Genomic DNA, 23,551 nt, shown 5'->3' on the forward strand with positions numbered 1-23,551 from the left:
TACAATGACAATACTAGCTAGAGCGATGCACACTTTCAAAGAAACTACTGGGTCTCGATAATTTCCAACAAAGACCGTTTTTGACGTACTATATAACCTCTGTTGCTCAAAACAAGTTTTTTTAATCGGCTCAGTGTCTAGATAGGACTAAAAACTCGCTTATTTGATCCAATTTTGGAACTCATTACGGAAAGGTTCAACGCTGTCCACCCGCCATCTTTGCTGTCTGGAATGATCACAAGTCGGGCTGACGAGAAAATGCGGAATCGGAGTCAATGAGGAATAGGCGTTAGATGTCTTCCTGGACCCTTCAAGGAGAGATGTGCTGAAAACCGTTTCAAGAATCATCTCTTCTATAAACAACTGTGAGTGGATTTTAGAGGACAGCGTGCCAGTTAATCCTATAAACCGGATTATTGTATTGTTTATACTTCCTTTTCCCGTATTAGAATGGGAGTCGAATGTAACAAAGGTAGCCGTCGGAGACTGATTGGCTTCAAATGAACAGCTGCCGTTTACCCATTTCATTTTCGTTTTAATTCATTGCCCATAACATCGTAGCACTTGCATCTTACTAATTAAAGCAGACATTGTTGCTCGCCTAAAAGAAAAAAACAAATATATTGAGCGACCAGGGATAAGAGAAGGAGAGGGTCAGTCAGTCACCAGGTTTTTATTCTGGCTATAATTGTCATAACACATTGTATTACAATTGCTCACCTAATAGGACACGTCATATGCTGCATGCATTATTCTTAAAAAATGTAAGCCAAGATAAACATTGCATCAAGTTTAGAACTGTCCCCATGTTATGTTTTTTTTTATAGATCATTGAAGAAACAGGGACCTTTTCCTTATGTAAGTTCTTGAGTGCTACAAAGATTTGTTATAATCTACAATAAAAAAAGAAAAATAAAGTCAGTAAAAATATATTACTGTAAAGAATTTTCCTGCATCCAAACTTTTTACTGGTTAACTATCCTGTTCTTGTTACTACTGGCCAATTCATGTCAAATCAAAGTTGTAAATTCCATGAGGTAACACACACACAAACACCAACACACAATAAACAAGCAGGTTGTATGATTTTTTAGTTGAAACGTATTATACCTATAGTATCCAGCTTCTGTGATATGTATAAATACAGAACCATCTAGCTGTTGTACCAGGATATATATATTGCCAGGTGGGCCTTAAAAAATGAGTGTATGGTTTCAGGGATAAAAGTAAATAATGTGGACACCGTAAGCAAGTATGCCTTACTGCTGAATTGCATACCTCTGAGATTGTTGTTTTTGAATTTGGGTGGGTGGCCTGGTCATTTTTTAAACTGACCTATTTATTGTTATTCACTTGTCAGACAACCTACTTCTCCTTAATAGATGAAGTGCAATAAGAAGCCAGTGCAATGGGGGGCGGCAAAGCCAAGTTCCATAGCTCAACCATAGAAATCCTGAGCTCAACCTATGAGCTCAACCCTTTACTTGCGTTTTCCGTTTTGGCATGTACCAAACCACGGAACCGAGAATCCTTGCTGGATTCGGAGTCAGGCATCGTAATTCAGAATTTTTTGTCCATTCCGTTCGGATGGTGTTTCGTTTGCCGATGCAAGCTCGGTCGTAGGGCAAATTGGCTCACTGACAGCGTCGGCCGTTGAAGATCGGATAGTCGTCTGGATTGTTTTACCAGACAACATTTGTGTCAAACTGCGCTTCCGCCATGTTGAAGTGATTCAAGTTGTGACTGACTGCTGGGACTGAAGTGACAAGCCCCAGGGATCGGAATAGATAGAGTTGGGGGGGCTGCAACCGCGCCGGTGACGCAGGAAAAACACTCAAAAGCGGAGAAAAGCGTAGTAATTAGATCTTACTGCTAACCTGTTTTTAGCCTACGAGACCGACGCTGATATAGGCCACGTTTATGTAACATACGACGACACCAATCGTCCAAGGCTGAACGCAGCTTGTGAGTAGAGGGGAAGTCCTATCAAATTCCTGGTGAGTTGTTAGCTAACTAGCTCGCTAGCCTGGCTGAGGATGGTTAGCGGGCTACCCGCTAGCTCTATCACTGCTCTAATATTAGCATCAGCTGGTAACAGAGGCCAGGTAATATCACAATATCACTGCCGGGATAAATGGAGTGCGTTGCTTGTCGTGCTTCTGTGTGTTATAGGGTGTGAGTTGTTACCGGAGGCTTGAGTTTTGGATATCTGTCATTTTTTTATGTTGCGGTGGGAACGTTAACATGAGAGAGATAGAGTAGATAGCTAGCATAGCTTCCCTGCTGACTGCTAGCCTGTGTGCTAGCGGGCTGCTAATGGTTCCGGACACTGTCTACAGAGGGAAGAGTCAAAATAACGTCCAGCGTTTCGTGTTTACAAGTTGTCGAAAATCAGATATGTATCGCAATCTTCCTGTCGTGGTGGTCAAAGTGCAATGCGTGGATGTAACAGCCCGTTCACCATCGTATTATTGAATCTTGCCTTTTTTGAGCTGATTCGGATTCTGTTTCGTTTGTTTTATAACAACAGTACAATTCGCAGCGCTCTCCCAGTGGGTGTCAGGAATTAGACGGGACCACTGTCACCCACAGTCGCGCTTGGACGTGATCTACCCCTGGTTACATTGTTACTGCCGTCCGGTCAACTTAACTGGCTGTTTTATTGGAAAGTAAGTTTCGCCAAGCATGTGTCTGGCGGTCACGACAGCCAGACTGTCCATTTAAAATACGGACGTGATGGTTCAAGTGATTGGATAGCGGGCTAACGTTAGCTGCGTCTCCCACCCAGGTAGGAGCCTGCTAATGTTAGCGCGACAGTTCTGGTTGTTCATAGTATTACAACACCACAGTTTACCAAGTCATCGGCTATAGGTTAGGTTAACTATGTATGCTTATAGCGCAGACTACAGCCGTATTTGTGCAAAATGATGTTGTATAGGACGCATATATTTTTTTTAATTCCTAATTTCAAGGGCCATGCCAAGGGAAAGGCCCGTGTGGTAATGAAGGGGCTCTGGGCGACAAGGCCTTCTCTGCTGTGTTGCTTGGGCGGATCGCCTTGCATGCTAACGTTAGCTACCGCAGCTAGTGTCAGGCGTTCACTAACTCAAGCTACAGCTGCTATTTAACCACACTGGCTTGGGAACGATTGTTACAACGTTTTTAGTTGGTTTTCACTGGATGCGATGCATATTCAGGACGTATGTATTGTATAGACGTTTGTTGGATCTAATGCGTAGTTCACAAGCTAGCGCGTCGGAATATCTTTATATTGTAAAACGTATTTTTTATGATCTAAAAGCCGGTTATTTTCCAAAGGCCGCGGTTGCACCCCTATGTTGCAGCAGCAGCACCTGTCTCACTAGTGGCTGCATATAACGTTTCTATACAAATGTGATGTCATGCACCTTTTGTGTTTTAAATAACAAGACGCCTTTTAACGCGTCAGCCCGTTACGGCTGGCCACCTGTGACACAGGAAACAGCAGTTTCACTACCGTTAAAGTATAAACAATTGAAACGTATACATATTCGAGGATTATGCGATTGGTGCTACAATCTGTGTTGTATCTGTGTTATTATGCATAGAAACATTGTTGGCAGTGTTTTGTGAAATGTGACCATTCTTAGATTTCCAACACTTCTGTGACAATGTGTTTTCAGAGGCTACCTTTTCTTAAATGTTTACAATGTAGCACATATTGGGTTCTGGAGATTTCACAGATATGATGATGTCTTTCCTTGAATGGGGTTTGTCTTTAATGGTCCTGATGCAAGTTCAGGTGTAGCACCTGGCCGTTTGACTTTCATTAGAAACAGAATCATAGCTTTACAAAACACTGTTATAATCAACTTGGCTATATTTCATGCATCTAGATGGAATGGCATTCCCTAAAGGCATATGATCAAACAAATAAAACACTCATAGGAAATTGATAATGCACTTGTAAGAACAGTTATGGGATAGTTTGTACCCTTAAGCACGTTTTGTATATTGCTGTTTTTGTTAACCAGCACTAGGCATAGCGTAGATCACCCCATAATTGGAATTAGGTTGTATTGATTGAGACTCCCAAACACACAATTTATATTGTGACAAGATTCTGTTTAACTCGGGCAGGAAACTAGAATGTAAACAAGGCACAGCTCAACAGAAGGCAGCATTCAATGTCATTGTTAATTGTGGGGACTGAAATACCACATTGGGCATGCAGTTGTCATTGGTAGTCATTGCATTGGTATCATAATCTACAGTACTACATATTGTTCCTCTATGTGGACAACCTGCAGTTGTTTTCATTGGAGAAAATGGAAGACAATGAAGTACTTCTGATATTTTTTAAACGGCAGCTTTATCTGAAGGCAATAAGAAAGGGTTGTGGCTCTGCTAATAAATTGGCTCCAATGAGCTTCAAAATCACAGTCATGGCCTTATAGGTATCTGTGCATCCTTCGGTTAAAATTCACTATGGCCTTAATGTCTTTTCTTCATTTGCTTTGAACCGAAAATCGTGTCACTCAATGGGTTTATCTCAATGACTATATAATACCTATATAATACCTGTCTTTTTATATGTCCCAGGAAGAATTTATATATTTTAGTCTTTGTATAACACTTGTAGCACATAAATAGTTGCGTGTGTAAGCTTTAAGATCTATTATTTTAGTGTATTGTGAGAGAAAGGCCATTTATATCCGTTAGCTTTTGGTGACTGACTGGCTTTGTTATAATAATGTTTTTTGGGGTGTCCTTTCTGTATGTGCCAATTTGGATTTTAGTATGCTACTGGCTCATTTCGGACCAATCGGGGCATCTCTTCCCATGTTTAGTTTTGAGGATCCCTCTGGCCTGTCAATCACAGGTGTGTGAATGTAACACATCTGAATGGTGGAGCAATGTAGGGCGAGTGAGAGCAAAGAGGGAGCGGTGCTTATTTGTTTGTTTAGTTTCAAAATCTTGCTCTCTTCACTTTTTTTTGCACTCCTTGCTTGAATCTTGGAACTTGCCTAAAGCTCTTTTTTTTTTTTTAATGCTAAGATGACTTGTAGCTAGTTACATCACAAAAGTTCTGAATTTTCAATCATAAATATAGATGCAGGAAGCAAATAAGCAATCCAATCACCATAACACTGCCTCTGACCACGGATTGAATAAAAAACATACAGGTTGGAAAGTAAATCAAAAGCGAAACACAGGCAGTTGCTATATCTGCAAGGCTTGTACAGTCAGTGTGTCCAAGTTTTTATCATTCTGTACCATGTGGGATCCGATAAAGAAGCCATTAAAGTGCAAACTCATTTGGTGTGGCAGCAAGGCCCCCCAAATTTACTTGATGAATGACAGTTCAGCCATGCTCCTATTTGTTCGCAATTTGTTATTAAATACATGTTCTGATTCTTGTCCCAGAAGTTGCTGATGGCACCTTTGTGCATACATCACATTTTACATATTATGGTACTTCAAAAGTTGACAATAATATGACAAATTATAATATTCGTTTTTTCTTTTAAATTAACATTCTTTAAAAAAAACATGCATATTAATCTTTTTTGTTATGACCTGCCTATGATGAACTCTGGACTGATTTTGGGCTAGTAAATATAATACTTGTTTATATGTCTAGGATGATGTAGTGTTGATAAGACAGACCGGTTTTAGTGCTGAATTAGCAGGTTCCATCATGTTTCACCAATCATCATTCTGGAATTGAACTAGACTGCTAAGTACTCAGCTGATTTGAGGGAATCATCCCAGATTCAGCTATCCAGAGTTGGTAGAGCAGGTTTATCTTCAGAGTTGGTAGAGCAGGTTTATCTTCTTATTTTTTTACAGCACGTGTTGTCTCAATTTTACTAATATAACTCGCTCTTAGACCTGCTCGAAGGGAATGATGCGTATAACGAGAAATAAAGCTAGGACCTGGTCAAGAATCGAGAAAGGGGTCAAGAATCCCACCTGCTTTTATGGATAATGCTTACAACAGTCTTTTTTTTTACCAATTTATAATGTGTGATCATGCAAGCTGCTCCTGCTGACCTTTGCCCTCTCTTCTTCCCCCTAGGTTATGCAATGGTCTCAGCGGCCCATCCAGACCTCCAGGTGCTTGTGTCCCTCTCTTGCGTGTTCGGACTCGTATACCTCTGCTCTACAGCTGAGGCGGCTGTGATTCCCCTCGTGGCCAGCGCTCCGTAAGAGGCCAAGATTGCCAAGATCTGCCCCGTGGCGAGCATGACGGCCACCACGCGTGGCTCCCCGGTGGGGGGCAACGACAGTCAGGGCCAGGGCCAGGCGCCCGACGCTCAGAGTCAGCCTCCGCTACCACAGAACCAGGTCTGCTTCGCTGCACCAGTACTCGGGTGGGGGTGGGGGGGGGTGGCGGTTGGGTGTCATCATTTCATTTCAATGCATCATCGTCAGTGTGTGGCGGTAATGATGCATTGACATACGTCGGGAACAGTTGGCTTTATTCAACAACTTTATTTTACTTTTCTCGACAAAAGTTGATGGTTTGCTCAAATAATGGTTGTGTATTTCAGCAGTGGCTGTCGCTGCATCAATTTAACTTTTCTAATATATTCTTGAGCAGAATGCACAAACTTGAGCAACATTTACATTGCAATGACGGGAGTGTTGCAGAGAGTGAACCATTATGTGTGTGTACCATCCTTCCTCGAGAAGTTGGTGATATATTAGCCTCCAGTGTGATGGCAAGTAAGAGATTATCTCACTGGGAAAGTAAAACTAAATTCAAATTTGACCCACGTCACCGCTGACCTTGAAATGCAAAGCCAATCATTATACATCTTGGCCCTACATCATCACCACATTATAATAACTTTTTAAATTATGCTCATTCCGTGAGAATAGGTTTATGCTACTCTACAATAGGTTGATTTTACTCTACAATAGGTGAAATCGATGGGGATTTCACCCATTGTAAACCTAAACCTACATGTAGGTTTGGGACCGTTCAGCACGCAGTCTGAGCTCTTTTAATGTTGCTGGATCTCATGCATGTACATCCTCCTGCAGCGTTCCATGAACGTTTTTCAGCTAATTAGGGGAGCCAGAGCTCTTTTGTACAGAGATAAGTACTTCACTAATAAAATCTCTTGTGTATTCTCCTGAAAGCTGCTTCATCCATCTCCTACTTTCCCCCTCCTTTTACATTGCATCCGATGGACCTCTTTTGCAATCGCGTTTATTCGATCATTTGAGGTTACTGGTGTGCATTGAGCAAATTGCCTTTGCAATGTAAAGGCCCATGTTCCCTATATCCCCACCACCTCTGCTAATACGCAGTCCAAATCGGAAATCGGAGGGGAAAACCGTGGCAAACATGGGTCCGTGATGGCTATTGGCCGGCAATACCCAACACTTAGCACCTGACACACGCCTTATTTTTTGCATTCTCACCTTCTTGTTCCTCATTACTCCCACTCTGCACTCCAGACCCCCTTTCCTCCTTCATACCCAGTGTCACACACTTGTTTTTAAACCTCCTCTGCCTATGACTCTTCATCTCGCTCTTATCTTCCTGTTTTACGTGCGTTTGAATTACAATGGTGCTGCATAAATGACCACAGAACAATGCTATTGGCACCATTGCAGCCACTGACGTATTGGAATGGAATTGACCTGCGACCAGAAGAGTGGAAAGCCGTGTGTCCCTTTAAGTCTCCCTTTGCTAGAGCGCAGACACTGCAGCATACTTCTTTTCTGCCCCTCTTCAGTTAACGCTCACACATAAGCACACACACAATGATGCCCAACCAGAGGGAAAGGCAGACTAAATCCAAAGCATCAATGAACAGATCCTCCTGAGCGATAGTGTGTGTGCCCAAGTGTTTTGGTGTGTGTTTCTGTTTTGGTGTGTGTATGTGGTATGTGTATGTTGGTGTGCTGCAAGTGTGTTATGGTGCGTGAGGGTGTGCGTTTCGGTGTGCGTGTGTGCGTGTGTGCGTGTCTCTGTTGGTTGGAGATGAGCAGTGTCGAGACGTGAGAGGCAAGCTGCCTATGTAGGTCAGCCAAGCAGAAGGAGCCTTCTGTACACACCCCCACATTTGACAAGTTGTGCAGCGCTCTCCCTCTTGCTCCCTCATACAGCTGCTAACGTTGCCATCGTTGCTCAAATGCAGTCATTAAGTCAGGGGAGCGGGCTCAAGGGAAGACTCGCTGCCCCTCCGTCGGAGACGCACACGCACACAGACACGCGTTTGTCTCTTTCTTCCCCCTGCTTCCTCATACCCCCCCACACTTTCTTTTCTTCGTTCCATTAGGGGAACTATTGATAAGTAAGTCTGCATTTTAAAAAGCACCGCATTTATACTCGCTTAAAGGACCACCCGAGGGATTGAACAGTGAAAACAAAAGTAATTCAGCAGCCAAAGCTAGGAACACAATCTCCCATCATATTTCTTTCTTTAATTGTCATGTTTTTCTTGGACGCAGTTAAACACTACTACTACTAAATAGGGCTTTGACTTTTGCCCAAAAATCATATTCGAAGTTTGTTTGTTTATTAATATTAATATTCGAATATATTTTGAATATTTATTAATCATATTTTGACCATTAAATGCCTTCAGTAAGACCTGGATTGGGCTTTGCAAGGTTTGTTTACCGCGTTGCTATGGTTACCGGTCTTGCGTGTTCCAACGGTTTATTAGGTTTCTAATAAATCGCTGTCTAATCAATACTTCATTCACTGCCTCTTCCGTGGTCATTACAATATTATGAATAGACTGCGTCGGGTTCTCCGACGTCTCTCCCTCTTGGCCTGCCCATAACAGGTTCGAATATTAAGGGCTGCCTAATATTCGTTCGAATTTTGATTTATTTTTTGATATTCGAATAAATGTTACTGCGTACTTGGAAGAATTTTCTGAAATCTAGTTTGGTTTCTGGAAACGGTGCGTTGTGTTGCGTGTACTGACTTTTTTGAACTTTGTGATTGTTACAGGCCTCATCCCCCAACTCGTCCAATGAGAACTCTCCAGTGAGCCCACCAGATGAGCCCGGTCAGGGGGACGGCCCTCCTCAGCTGGAAGAGGAGGAGCCAGCCTTCCCTCACACTGACCTTGCCAAGCTGGATGATATGATCAACAGGTGAGCAACGCAGCATCATTCCATCAGACCGCTGGAAAGGTTGACGACCCCAGCAACTGTCTTTTGCATGAAGCTGTCTTGGCACTCTCTGGCCCAACATGGTGGCTGTTTTCCCCCCGCAGGCCTCGATGGGTGGTTCCAGTTTTGCCAAAGGGAGAGTTGGAAGTCCTCCTAGAAGCTGCTATAGATCTTAGTAAAAAAGGTATGTGGGGAAGAAGAGGAGACTGTTTCCTGGCAGATAAACATTGAAGGGTTTAAATCACGTGGTGTGCACGTTGTTCAATGTGTTGGGGTTAGAAACTTTAAAAGTGGTCTTCAAGATTTCCACCATCGGGGTTCTAAGCCTGGGTTTGGAACCCTGACCCAACCCCAGCCCCCCATTTTGTCCGTAAACCATAAATATATCAAGGATGTAGTGTTGATAAAATGCCATAATTATGACAGTATCGGTTTATTCATCATATAAATCTCTGCCTAATGTGTTTCCCTCAAACCTCTGAGAACGATTACGATCTTTTGTTTTATTTTTCCACTTCTTTGCAGGACTGGATGTCAAGTGTGAAGCGTGCCAGAGGTTTTTCCGAGATGGTCTCACCATCTCCTTCACTAAGATCTTGACAGATGAGGCAGTCAGTGGATGGAAGTTTGAGATTCACGTAAGTCAACTTAAAATCAATGGGAGCTGCTTTAAATTGGTCATCTCGGAAATTGCGAAACTGCAAATGCAAGGGCATTTGTTAGTAGTACTTAGGCTCAATTAGCATTGTTACCTCATTCGGCGATAGATAGTTAAACTGAACTGACATTTTTTTAAATGTCTTTGAATTGCCCCTTTAAGGACCTTGTGTTTGAGCATGGCACCAAGAACCAGAAAAACCACCCACGTAATTCTGATTATGTGGGCTGTAAGGGATGATGCATTCCCTTGAAGAAAAATCCTTTCCTGTGAAGTGAAAACGCATAGGCTTTTTGTGCATCATGTTTCCTTCACCAGTATTTACAGAAAACACCACCATTCCGTACCCTCGTCCATTAAGGTCGGAAAAAGACACACCTCCTACGCTTCCATTTGTACCTCTACTGATGTATGTAAACATTATGGGGGCCAAGCATTTATCTTACAACTCAGGTTTTCGGTGAGCATATCTAAAGGGATGAAATCAGACTGCATATCCCGGGGCGATCAATGCTGTTTTTATGTCACAAATGAAGGTTGGCTGTTGACTCGAGGAGATAGATGAATGAGATCTACCTTTTCAGTCAAACCGAGACGCGCACTAAAAACATACACTGCGCATATAGACACAAGACGCGTGTCTCATCGTTTATTATCACAGCTGCCGAAAACCCTAGGGCATTGCTAGTGCAATGATGAATAAATGGCTGTATGCATTCACGTAGTGGCTTAATGCCCCATGGGGTGACTTTTGTAGAGGCTGTTTAGTGCGATATTGAACCGTTCCGCCTCCTCTTCACAGAGGTGTATCATCAACAACACACACCGGCTGGTGGAGCTGTGTGTGGCCAAGCTCTCTCAGGACTGGTTCCCTCTACTTGAGCTGCTGGCCATGGCCACCAACCCCCACTGCAAGTTCCACATCTACAACGGCACGCGGCCCTCAGAGACCGTTCCCGCCGGGGCCCAGCTGGCCGACGATGAGCTATTCGCCCGCCCTCCAGACCCTCGCTCCCCCAAGGTAAGCCACCCGCGAGACCCCTCAGACCCCCATTCACCCGAGGTAAGCCACCTCTTTAACCCTCTCCCACCCGAGGTAAGCCCCCTTAACACACCAGACCTGGAGTCACCCATGGTGAGCCACGCTCCTCAGAGTAGACCCTTGCTCACCTTTACTTCAGTTCCGCTGAAGTGAAAGCTGAAATAATGGTGTTCAATGTGTTTGATTACATTTGATTTTAACGATCCGTTTTTAAGTGTATGGGTTTTATATGCATTTACATGAATTTATATTGACTTGTATCTGCTTTAGTCCTATTTAATTATGGTTATATTTACATTTCCTTAAAAAAGCGAAGGACTGTTCATCTTTTAAAGTCAATGTTAGAATAATGTTATGTGTAAAGGGAATTTGAATGCCTTGACCGGTCGCAAATCGAATCCTGAAGAATCGGAACACATCCATGTATTGTCCTTTTTCTCTTCAAATATGACCGAAGTAACAATTCCTTTAGACTAGTCCTTTAGACTAGACTAGTCTTCCTAGCTGAGGTCTTATTTAATCGCGCACAGAATTAAATAATGCAGAAGTAAAATGATTATATGCTTCTGAAAATGCTGCATGTCACAACTTTATATTATTTTTGCAATCACAACAGTTTTGATAAAAGGGGTCAAAGTCTTTCTTTAAAGTGCACTGGCGTGACTTATTCTCGGCTGCATCCATTCTGAGTTGGCCGTTGGATTGGCCTTGCCCCCAGAAATACAAAGAGAACGGCTTTGTGCTCTGGATTTATGGTGGGAAAACATAAAGCTCTATTCGAAGTTGACAAAACAAACACTTTGGGCTTGTGTCAGAATGCTAAATGAGTAAGTGTGAAGGAAATGTTGCAAGGGAACCAAGTCTGCGGTATAAAGCGTGGGCCTGGAGGTCACTGTGCTGCAGTGCTGCCTGTCTGCCTCTAATGGCACACAGGGCCTAGCTCTTCTCTGCTGCATGACTAATATTATGTTCACTATTATTCCTTCTTATTTGTGTATTTTAACCAAATCTAGATTTTCTCTTGGCCCTACATCACCACATTATAATAACTTTTTAAATGATGCTCATTCCGTGAGAATAGGTTTATACTACTCTACAATAGGTTGATTTTACTGTACAATAGGTGAAATCGATGGGGATTTCGCCTATTGTAAACCTACATACGCACGTAGGTTTGGGACCGTTCAGCATGCAGTCTGAGCTCTTTTAATGTTGCTGGATCTCATGCATGTACACCCTCCTGAGCTAATTAGGAGAGCCAGAGCTCTTTTATACAGAGATAAGTACTTCACTAATAAAATCTCTAGATGGATAGATATTAAGATAGATAGATAAACTGGTATCAACTAATGCATTATCCGGACCACATTAAGACCTCGAATACAAGCAGATTTTACAATTGTTTGTCCAACAAATACAGGCAAGCTTCCAGGAATACAACTAGACTCCTGGAAATTGATCTGAGTCAGATTCTGCTAATCACCATTTGATTTATTTACTTGCATGCTTAGGCAATCATGTAGGAGGAACAATGTTTTCTGTTCATCAGTCCTGGAAGGGGTTTAGACAGGCAGTAAGATTTTTAAGTGCAAACCATCAAAAGCCAATGTTCTAAGAAGTTGCAGAAAATTCACCCAAATCATATGATATTGCCAAGAACCCCAGAGATCATGGGATCTATATCTGCATTTCCATTCTGGTTTAAGTTCTGTTCCTGCATTTCCCTTCTGGTTTAGAATGTTTTTTTAAATAATCAAGTGCAAGCTGTTAATACCAACCTGGACCTATGTAACTGAAATATTTATGCTTTAATCTATTGTGAAATTGACTGCCTTATAACAGGAAATACTCTATCTGGACTGTAGAATAATAAATAAAGTTGAAAGCATAATTAAAGCTCAAACTTGCGTTCGGCTCAAATGGTTTGGCAAACTACAATTTGATCTGTCCTGTTTTGCCTTTTTAAGCATGTTGTGTTTATCCTTTTCTATGTCCTCCTCAGGGCTGGTTGGTGGACCTAATAAACAAATTTGGCACGTTAAACGGGTTCCAAATGCTGCACGATCGCTTCATGAGTGGCCAAGCACTGAACGTCCAGATCATCGCTGCACTTATCAAGTGAGCCCATTATAGGCGTAAAGCTGGACAACCTTTTAATGCACCAGCGAACACTTTCACCCTAGGGGGCCGATGTGCTTTGTCTTTGCTATTTCCATCTTAACGCTTTTTGTTTTCTTTACGTTCTCCACCCTTCCAGGCCTTTTGGCCAGTGTTACGAGTTCCTCACATTGCACACAGTGAAGAAGTACTTCCTCCCAGTCATTGAGATGGTCCCCCAGTTTCTGGAGAACCTGACCGACGAAGAGCTAAAAAAAGAGGCCAAGAATGAAGCCAAAAACGATGCACTGTCCATGATAATCAAGTCCCTGAAGAACCTGGCATCTCGTGTCCCAGGGCAGGAGGAGACCGTGAAGAATTTAGAGATTTTTAGGTTAAAAATGATTCTTAGGTGAGTAACAAGCACACACGTGTGCAGTCACACGTCTCTACACTTAATAGAGGTTTTTGCTCTCATTTTTCTACATATTTTCTTGTAAATTGCTAAGCTAGTTTTTAAGTTTGCACCGGATGAAAGTCATGGCATCCACTAGACACGTTTGCTAAACTATATCCTGTTCTGTCTTTGCCACCGCTAGGTTATTGCAAATTTCCTCTTTTAACGGGAAAATGAATGCACTAAATGAGGTGAACAAGGTGATCTCCAGTGTCTCCTACTACACCCACCGGCATAACCCAGAGGAAGAGGAGTGGTTGACTGCGGAGCGCATGGCTGTGAGTCCATCGTCGGGATGACCTTTTTCCTGAGCCACGGTTATCTCCTCCGTTTCTCATTGGTAACGCGACTCTTTCCTCCCCCTGTGGTCTAATTGCAGGAGTGGATCCAGCAAAACCATATCCTGTCGATTGTGCTCAGGGACAGCCTGCACCAGCCACAATATGTTGAGAAACTGGAGAAAATCCTGCGCTTCGTCATCAAGGAGAAAGCACTTACCATGCAGGATCTAGACAATATCTGGGCTGCACAGGTAATTCTGAAACTTACAACCCAATGTGTATATATATATATATATATATATATATATATATATATATATATATATATATATATATATATATATACTGTATTCATCTTTTGATTTCTAGTAATCGACTTAAAAATAGGACAGCAATTTATTTTAGAAGCTTTTTCTGTCACATTTGTTGAAATTCTCCTTGCACCCTGAAAAAAATCTGGTATCTGGGACCTGTTGCAGGCCTGTAATAAACCATTTATTCGGGCCCAATAAAATGATTGCATAATGTAGCTGTCTGTTTACCTACCTACCTGGCTTCTTGCACACACTCTGCCCCTGCATCCATTGTGCATGACCGGAGTCTTCCATTAGGCTATACAAATCTATATCTCACCCACAGGTTTCTCCAAATAGCCTCACCTAGCGTTAAAGCCACCATATTCAGAACTTCTGGTATTGTCATCTCTCTCTCTCCCAGGCTGGCAAGCACGAGGCCATAGTGAAAAACGTCCACGATCTTCTCGCCAAGCTGGCATGGGATTTCTCCCCCGAGCAGCTCGACCACCTCTTTGACTGTTTTAAGGTGAGCCCGAAGCCTTTTTCCTCTTCTCAGTGCAGTCGTCCAAGGCCCACCTTGCACCCCCTGCCCCTCGACCTCTGGGCTGAAATTCTCTTATTCTCCGGTCCGCAGGCAAGCTGGACCAACGCAAGCAAGAAGCAGCGGGAGAAGCTCCTTGAGCTGATCCGGCGTCTGGCGGAGGACGATAAGGACGGGGTGATGGCCCACAAGGTTCTCAACCTGCTGTGGAACCTGGCCCACAGCGACGACGTGCCCGTGGACATCATGGACCAGGCCCTTAGCGCACACATTAAGATACTGGACTATAGCTGCTCACAGGTTGGTGACCGAGTGGCCACAGGTTGACTCCTGGGGTCTGTTTGTTGAAGTGGGACGGCTGCAGGATGGCTGCTCCTTCTTAACCTCAATGAAGGGTGGATGCTGACGATGTCATGTTCATGGTTGCCTGCAGGACAGGGATACGCAGAAGATCCAATGGATCGACCGCTTCATAGAGGAGCTGCGCACCAACGAGAAATGGGTGATACCGGCCCTGAAGCAGATCAGAGAGATATGTAGCCTGTTCGGAGAAGCCCCACAGAACCTTAGGTAGAGTAATGCGTCTTTATTCTCCTAATGCATGGAAGACTTTAATATCTTTTCCTTGTGTGAAACAAAGTCACCTTGTACGCGAGAGCACCAAGTTTACAACGTGATCGTTAGATTGGTAACAATGTCTATAAACATTAATTTTTGTCTCGATAGAAATCCGACATTATTTTGCCCACAAAACCATTGAACGTTCAGAAAAACAATTACTCCCACTTTGTTTCAAACCTTACCCATTGACATCCCTGACGTTTTAATCACATTTCCAGCGAGGCTGAGGCATGGCAGATTTTCATGAACCGTAGTTTCCGGAGTCTGTCGAGACTTTCCATACAGCTTCCTTCACATTCTCTCCAGAACGCTAGACAAATCCCTTTTTGACTTTAGGCTCTTCAAACTGGTCTACCACAACATACTGATCGAGATCGACGTTATTTATGTACTTTTAAAAAATATTTCATTTTTTCCTCCAGTCAAACGCAGAGGAGCCCCCATGTTTTCTACCGCCATGACCTGATCAACCAGCTGCAGCACAACCATGCCTTGGTCACCCTGGTGGCTGAAAACCTCTCCGCCTACATGGAGACCATGAGGCAGTTTTCCAAAGGTACGCCTCCTGATCCACCGCATCTGGACCCGATTTCCAAGTCAACCGTTAATGGCTTGGCTGATTTGTAACAGGGGCAGCTTTTTCCTGTGTCTTAATGGTATTGGTTTCCATGTGCAGCGGAACAGGCAGAGTTTGACCCCCAGACAGTGAGGCCTGGGAGTCGCTACAGCCACGTCCAGGAAGTACAGGAGCGGCTCAACTTCCTGAGGTACCCCCCCACCCTCCCCTCTCTTTACAGTAGATGTTGGATCACTTCCTTCTCTATTAATGAAATATAAATAAATATGTGTGTGCAATGCATTAATAGTGGTAAAGTGCAAGTATTATCAGTCAGGACAGCATTTGTAAGTTAAAGGGGACATATACCACCAGGTGTGAGTGATTAGCCTTACAGGCCGTTTCGAAAATCAGCCCAATATGACATCACTAGTGGGTGACTACCTAGATCTGTGCTGGATAGATGAGCAACGTTTACTTCAGTCCACTGGGTAGGCTGGTAGACTGATCTATCCAGCACAGATCTAGTTGGACACGCCCACTAGTGATGTCTTATGGGGCCAATTTTCGAAACGGCTTTTAAGGCTAATCACACTCACACCTGGTGGTATAATATGTCCCCTTTAAAGGATGTTGAATTCACTTTTTATTACTTCCACTTCCAGGTTTCTGTTGAAAGACGGCCAGCTGTGGTTGTGTGCCCCCCAGGCCAAGCAAATCTGGAAATGTCTGGCTGAGAACGCCGTGTTCCTCTGTGACCGGGAAGCCTGCTTCAAATGGTAGTGTCCCCTTCAACTCATGTCACAATTCCCCCCCCCCCAACCCCCAACAGCATCATCACCTCACATCATCCCTCTCACAGGCTCACGGTCTGCCCCGATGCCAACAGGTATTCAAAGCTGATGGGGGACGAGCCAGACCTCGATCCAGACATCAACAAAGACTTCTTTGAGAACAACGTGCTGCAGCTGGACCCCTCCCTGCTGACGGAGAACGGCATGAAGTGCTTTGAGCGGTTCTTCAAGGCCGTCAACTGCAGGGAGGGCAAGCTGGTGGCCAAGCGCCGGGCCTACATGATGGACGACCTGGAGTTGATAGGGCTGGACTACCTCTGGAGGGTGAGCCATGAAGCGTTTACAGGATGTTTGGATAAGCGTTATGGTCTAATTCGTCCTTGGAGCCAAAGGTTCTGTGATGATGTCCAATGTGGGCTTGCAATACGGTGTTAGTTCTGTTTGAATCTTTAGCAACCCCAAGTGGAATAGCATTGTGGAGGCCTCACTGTGACTGTGGAGTGATATCAGTTGCATTGGATCGCTCGACCTGTAAACTGAGCTACAGTTGAGCTGCTTAGTCATAGTCTGATGTAATGCTAGGGACACGAGAATAGCATTTCCTCCCAATGTTAAGAATTTGGAAAAACCAGTGTAAACAAATGAATGACGTGTTGGGTACGACAAGACGCCTGTCTGACATAAACAGTCAGTCATGCAGAGTCATGATGATGCTGCATGACTCTGTAGACTGATCTCTTTATCCTGATGGATAACAAGACTCTCTTAATTTGGAAATACTTTATTTTTGCACGCCAGTCCTTCAAATAATACCCACTAGCCCTAAATATCTATTCAAGTGCGGCAACCGGTTATGAATTATTCAAAAAATGTATCTTGGTCAATTCCTTTGCCGTTTGTCAGTGGACAAGCTGGGCTCCTGAGTGGTGCTTTAAGCCTGGTTCCCTTTTCCCCTTCTAAGTGGCTCTTAATGAGGCTGGGAGTAAGTCATGGCTCTGCATGACTCGAGTGCCTCTGACTCAGACGCACACACGCATGCGTATAACAAGCTCTGTCTCCTGTACATGATGGGGTGAACCGGGCGGCCGAATTGATTTCTCCTTCTATTTCCTCCCTCCTCCAAGGTGGTTATTCAAGGAAGTGATGACATCGCCAGCCGAGCCATAGACCTAATGAAGGAGATCTACACAAACCTCGGACCAAAACTGCAAGTCAATCAGGTGACGGAAATGACATCGTCGGCCCAGGGTTGACGCCGAGCCCGTCTATTTGTGTCACACTCGCAGTGTTGGCTCCCAACTCAGTCCAGGACCGGGTCATGCCTAGACGCACTCGAGACCACTCGTATACACGCACCTTATCATAATATAGTCAGATCAACGCTATAAAAATACTCCACGCCAACCGCGGTCGATCTCGCCGATGTCTGTCCGCAAATCCTCATCGTGTGTGTCTGCCCTCCCCCCTACAGGTGGAGATCCACGAGGATTTCATCCAGTCCTGCTTCGACCGGCTGAAGGCGTCCTACGACACGCTGTGTGTGTTGGACGGGGACAAGGACAGCATCAACTGTGCGCGCCAGGAGGCGATCCGCATGGTGCGCGTGCTCACCGTGCTCAAGGAGTACATCAACGAGTGTGACAGCGACTACCACGAGGAGCGGACCATACTGCCCATGTCCAGGTAGGAGCGAGGGGGAGGGGCGGGACAGTTGTGGAGCAGTGGATAGCGGCCCTCTCTGGTCGAGGACTCAATTTCCCATTGACACCCACCCATTCCGGACCTTTGATGCCATGTTTTAGTTGTGCAGCCCAGAGGCCCAATTACAGCAGTGGTGACCTCATCGTCTACTCCTGTCTGCCTCAAGCTTGGCTGCTGGAAGGCTGGTAGCATGGACATGTTTCCACGGCGACATGGCAGCGTGCGGAGTGTCCAGATTATTCCCCGTCTGTGTAATTTCCAGGAGTTGCTCCATTCTCGTTGTCAGACAATTTTATTTGCCCTAGTGATTTGTGTTTTGATTATTAATTTGTATTATTATTATTACTCATTATTTTTGTTCAACTGAACCCATAGTTTCCATTTGCCAGATGGAGATATTAATAGCAATACGTTGAAACAAGAAGCACACCGCTAAAATGATTCCTTCTTTTTGCTTGATTGTATCTTTTCAGATTTGAATGTGGAGTAACGGAAAATCAATTTCTTCTTTCAATTTAGTTCAATTAAATTAGTTCCACTAATTACCTCTTATATAAAGCCTACTGTGGACTAACGCATACCGGTTTTGCCTTCTCTTTTGTATGGTACTAATTAAATGCTTAAGGGTATTAATATACACAGGCAAATAGCACAGAACAATTATTATGTGCTATTTACCGGTGTATATTTATACCCTCTCTGTTTTTGAAGGCTGTATGAATCTATACACTTTGTCCAAGAGAGTCTACATTCAAAAAGGGCTATATCAATATAGGTAATTGTTCTGATCACGTTAAAGCTGTACTCAGCGGTAGGGCCTGGATCTGGTTGCAGTGTTGTCGTTGTAAATAAACGGTGTAAATAAACTGTCAGCAGTGTTGGGAAGCTTTAGCCCTGCACCGACACCGTGGTTCTCTCTTCCCCCAGGGCTTTCCGAGGGAAGCACATCACGTTGATCGTGCGTTTCCCGAACCAGGGTCGCCAGGTGGACGACCTGGACATCTGGTCCCACACCAACGACACCATCGGCTCGGTGCGGCGGGGCATCCTCAACCGGATAAAGGCCAACGCCACGCACACCAAGATAGAGCTCTTCATCGGCGGGGAGGCCGTGGACCCGGCCGACGACCGCAAGCTCATTGGACAGCTCAACCTGAAGGATAAGACGGTCAGCCCCGCCCCTGCGTCCAAAATGCATGAACCTGAATTGGTACTGTTATACTGCACTTGGGTTTCATATCGTTGTTTTTTCTACATTGAACCAATCGTACTGGACCTGCTGCAGAGTTCCCATAATTGAATGTTATCATCATTGCTGTCGCATGGTTTGATGGATGTGTGTGCGTGGGGCTGATTGATTGTGTGTGTGTCACCGTTCTTGTGTACAGCTGATCACAGCCAAGCTGACTCAGGTGAGCGCCAACATGCCCTCCAGTCCGGACAGCTCCTCCGATTCGTCAACCGGTTCGCCCGGTAACCATGGCAACCACTACAGCGACGGGCCCAACCCTGAGGTGGAGAGCTGCCTGCCTGGTGTGGTGAGTTAGCTGCATGAAGACACACATACAGACGAGCGTGTGCGCGCACACACACACACACACACGCACGCGCGCGCGCACAACCCCCCTGGCGAGTTAATCTATGTAAAATTGGAATATGGGCTCATGCAAATGAATTTCTTATTTCATGAACCACTATGGTTACATAAGTTATTCATGTGCCTTCCATGGGGTGCATTCCAACTGAAATGCGCTAAAAATTCTGTTGTTTTTTCTTTCCCCCCCCCCCCCCCCTCTCAGATCATGTCGTTGCACCTGCGTTACATCTCCTTCCTGTGGCAGGTTGCCGACCTGGGCTGCAACCTCAACATGCCTCTGCTCAGAGATGGAGCCCGCGTGCTTATGAAGCTCATGCCCCCTGGTAGGCCTATGCCCTCGGGTACTGGAATGAAGTAACCCATGGCAACAGATTACACACACACACACACACACACACACACACACACACACACACACACACACACACACACACACACACACACACACACACACACACACACACACACACACAGAAAGACACACACACACACACACAGAAAGACACACAGAAAGACACACACACACACACACAAAGACACACACACACAGAAAGACACACACACACAGAAAGACACAGAAAGACACACACACACACACAGAAAGACACACACACACACAGAAAGACACAGAAAGACACACACACACACACAGAAAGACACACACACACACACGGAAAGACACACACACACACACACACACGCGGAAAGACACACACACACGCGGAAAGACACACACACACACACACAGAAAGACACACACTGTGCGACTCACTGCCGTGTGCGTTCCTCAGATAACACCACCGTGGCCAATCTGCGCGCCGTGTGTCTGGACCACGCCAAGCTGGGCGAGAACAGCCTCAGCCCCACACTGGACTCCCGCTTCTTCGGCCCCTCGCCCTCACAAGTGCTCTACCTCATCGAGGTGAGCGTCGCAGTGCGGGAGGCTGCCTGGTCACGCTTTCATCCGGTTTGGTTAGGTCATCTGTGCCCCAGGGCTAACACCGTAGCGCCCCCCTCCCGTCCTGCAGGTGGTGTACGCTCTCCTGATGCCCGCCAGCGCCACCCTGGGGGAGGACGCCAGCGACTTCCAGTACAACTTCCTGAAGAGCGGCGGGCTGCCGCTGGTGCTGAGCATGCTCACCAGGAACAACTTCCTGCCGTCGGCGGACATGGAGACGCGGCGCGGGGCCTACCTCAACGCGCTCAAGATCGCCAAGCTGCTGCTGACCGCCGTGGGCTTCGGGCACGTCAAGGCCGTGGCGGAGGCCTGCCAGCCCAACACCGAGGGCAGTGTCCCCGTCTCACCGGTTAGACCGCCGCGCACCGACACGCCCTCAGAACCGGTTCCCCGGCCGTGTGTGACACACACTCGCTCTTGTTCTCTCTCATTCTCGCTCTCTCATTCTCGCTCTCTCTCTCTCTTTTGATCTCTCGCCCACTCTCTTTCTCTCCCTCTCTCTCTCTCTCTCTCTCCCCTCGCTCTCGCAGATCAACCAGGCCACTCACGACCAGGCCCTGGTCCTACAGAGCGCCTTGCAGAACATCCCCAACCCGGCGTCTGAATGCATGCTGCGCAACGTGGCCATCCGTCTGGCCCAGCAGATCTCAGATGAGGTGAGGTGGATGCGGGGCACCAAACAGTACAAGCCAGTCCGAGGCCGCTTCATTTGCACTGACTTTATATCATTCCTAGTCCCACCCCAACATAGTCATAAAGCACACATAAGAAATGTGTCCCATTGCAAATGGGACACATTCCATGATTTGGCCACCTGTTTCTAATAGAGAAGGTTGGTGGGCAGAAGAGATGGGTAGAGATGTGTGCTGCATGACAGTACAGAGCTCGGAAGACTACCTTTGGGTAGCCTCAAGGGCCTTTTTGTACCGTCTTTGATGAGGCTTTTCTTCCCTGCAGAACTTCTTCCAGGCCTCAAAGTACATCCCGGACATCTGTGTGATCCGGGCGATACAGAAGATCGTCTGGGCTTCGGGCTGTGGCACAGTGCAGCTCGTCTTCAGCTCCAACGAGGAGATCAGCAAGATCTATGAGAAGGTACAACCGGAGATGATGGCGGGCAGCTCATGTATCCATAAACGTGTTTTTTTTCACCCGACACCCTTCTGTAGTCCGAAACGCTAAGCTGCGTCAATGTGTAATTCTATTTACGGTAATAATAACCAATTATTCGTTGGGTTGTCTGTGCTTTGCGTGGGCGTGAACAATCGAAGCGGCGATAAATAATGTGGAAAGCTGTTGTTGACCCTGCCTTTATTTAAGCAGCCTACACTCTATATTGGTATTCCCCTTCCTAGTCTATTTACAGGAGCCAGCCTTCAAACGCTGCAGGTTACTAGAGTACTGTTGAACATGCTGTTTTGAACTCTGCTGTGATCGTCTCGTACATGTGGCACTTGGCGCCGCTTTTCTGCCGATGTCTCCGTCTAATCGCTCACTGTTCGTGGGTTGATTGACCATTGTGGACTTTTTCTTCGGTCTTTATGGAGTGCTCTCTTAGAGGAGCAATTGTACCGAGTGGCGGGGGAGCACCTGCTGACGGCTGACTGTAACCATCTGGAGCACTTGAGAGCTCTGCCTCTCCCAACGCAACAAGCTCAGTCTCCCATTCTAGACCTGCCTTTGACTCGGTGGGCCACACAAACCCGCTTTCCCTCGGCGTGTGAATCAGCCGCTGGGTCTGAAGAACGCGGGCGCCACCTGCTACATGAACTCGGTCATGACCCAATGAAACGCTTCCTGTGACTGGTTTTTTGAATAGACCAACGCGGCTAAGGAGCCCGACGGGGAGGACGAGCAGGTATGCTGCGAGGCCCTGGAGGTGATGACCCTGTGTTTCGCCCTCATGCCCACGGCTCTGGACACCCTCAGTAAGGAGAAGGCCTGGCAGACCTTCATCATAGACCTGCTGCTCCACTGTCACAGCAAGTACGTCACACCGGATCACGTTGTTTTGGTGACGCGGACAGCCGTGTGTCGTCGAGGTCTCGGGGAAACTTCATGGGTGCCCGTGTTGTCTGTAGGTCGGTGCGTCAGATGGCCCAGGAGCAGTTCTTCCTGATGGCCACCAGGTGTTGCATGGGCCACAGACCCCTCCTCTTCTTCATCACCCTCCTCTTCACTGTGCTCGGGGTGAGTGCATCAACCCGCGTCTGTTCCGTTCTGCTCGTATCCGTTTGATGCGTTCCCTTCAGCCAACAGCTCCTAACCCTTTGTGATTTTTTGCTGGACGCCATCGTTTCCAGAGCACTGCCAAAGAGCGGGCCAAGCACGCGGGCGACTACTTCACCCTGCTGCGACACCTGCTTAACTACGCCTACAACAGCAACATCAACCTTCCCAACGCTGAGGTGCTGCTCAACAACGAGATCGACTGGCTCAAGAGGATCCGGGTAAGACTATCGGCTGTTGTTCTTTTGCTTCTGCTTCCTTTTTTACAAGGTCTTGTGATGGAAATGAAGGCCGGTTTAGTGTTTCGGCATTCTTGGTGGCTAGCCACATAGTAGTGGAGTATGCTGAAGGATCCATTCATATGTCTCAGGATGAGGTCAAGCAGACGGGTGAGACGGGTGTGGAGGAGACCATCCTGGAAGGTCACATCGGCGTGACGAAGGAGCTGCTGGCCTTCCAGACCCCAGAGAAGAAGTACCACATTGGCTGTGAGAAAGGCGGCGCAAACCTCATCAAGGTGAACAGACGGAGAGAGACGCACGCTCCCGTGGAGCGTGGAGGGTACACGTGGGTGTTGTTCCAAAATGTCTTTCCTTT

General features: G+C 45.9%; 1 protein-coding gene across 17 annotated transcripts in view; it reads left to right on the forward strand.

Annotated features, from left to right (window-relative positions):
• Positions 1-225: 225 nt before the first annotated feature.
• Positions 226-23,551, forward strand: part of usp9 (ubiquitin specific peptidase 9) — a 36,694-nt gene continuing 13,368 nt past the window's right edge. For 7 of the 17 annotated variants that reach the window (XM_060039633.1, XM_060039640.1, XM_060039638.1 and 4 more), the window contains exons 1-30: positions 1,498-1,997; positions 6,062-6,330; positions 8,963-9,108; positions 9,231-9,310; positions 9,652-9,764; positions 10,587-10,805; positions 12,829-12,944; positions 13,084-13,335; positions 13,523-13,658; positions 13,760-13,912; positions 14,379-14,483; positions 14,592-14,798; positions 14,932-15,068; positions 15,542-15,675; positions 15,796-15,886; positions 16,341-16,454; positions 16,538-16,793; positions 17,594-17,689; positions 17,941-18,152; positions 19,098-19,380; positions 19,559-19,708; positions 19,970-20,090; positions 20,559-20,689; positions 20,796-21,074; positions 21,256-21,381; positions 21,683-21,820; positions 22,545-22,711; positions 22,807-22,915; positions 23,029-23,175; positions 23,325-23,471. In XM_060039633.1, coding sequence (XP_059895616.1) covers positions 6,229-6,330; positions 8,963-9,108; positions 9,231-9,310; positions 9,652-9,764; positions 10,587-10,805; positions 12,829-12,944; positions 13,084-13,335; positions 13,523-13,658; positions 13,760-13,912; positions 14,379-14,483; positions 14,592-14,798; positions 14,932-15,068; positions 15,542-15,675; positions 15,796-15,886; positions 16,341-16,454; positions 16,538-16,793; positions 17,594-17,689; positions 17,941-18,152; positions 19,098-19,380; positions 19,559-19,708; positions 19,970-20,090; positions 20,559-20,689; positions 20,796-21,074; positions 21,256-21,381; positions 21,683-21,820; positions 22,545-22,711; positions 22,807-22,915; positions 23,029-23,175; positions 23,325-23,471 — 4,467 coding nt within the window. In that variant the 5' untranslated portion in view covers positions 1,498-1,997; positions 6,062-6,228. Of the gene's footprint in view, positions 366-1,496; positions 2,106-2,530; positions 2,670-6,061; positions 6,331-8,962; positions 9,109-9,230; positions 9,311-9,651; positions 9,765-10,586; positions 10,806-12,828; positions 12,945-13,083; positions 13,336-13,522; positions 13,659-13,759; positions 13,913-14,378; positions 14,484-14,591; positions 14,799-14,931; positions 15,069-15,541; positions 15,676-15,795; positions 15,887-16,340; positions 16,455-16,537; positions 16,794-17,593; positions 17,690-17,940; positions 18,153-19,097; positions 19,381-19,558; positions 19,709-19,969; positions 20,091-20,558; positions 20,690-20,795; positions 21,075-21,255; positions 21,382-21,682; positions 21,821-22,544; positions 22,712-22,806; positions 22,916-23,028; positions 23,176-23,324; positions 23,472-23,551 lie in introns of those variants that run through there. The other 10 variants (XM_060039642.1, XM_060039645.1, XM_060039643.1 and 7 more) reach the window with 8 other exon arrangements.

The sequence above is a fragment of the Gadus macrocephalus genome, chromosome 20, assembly GCF_031168955.1.
Source record: "Gadus macrocephalus chromosome 20, ASM3116895v1".
NCBI classification, from domain to species: Eukaryota; Metazoa; Chordata; class Actinopteri; order Gadiformes; family Gadidae; genus Gadus; species Gadus macrocephalus.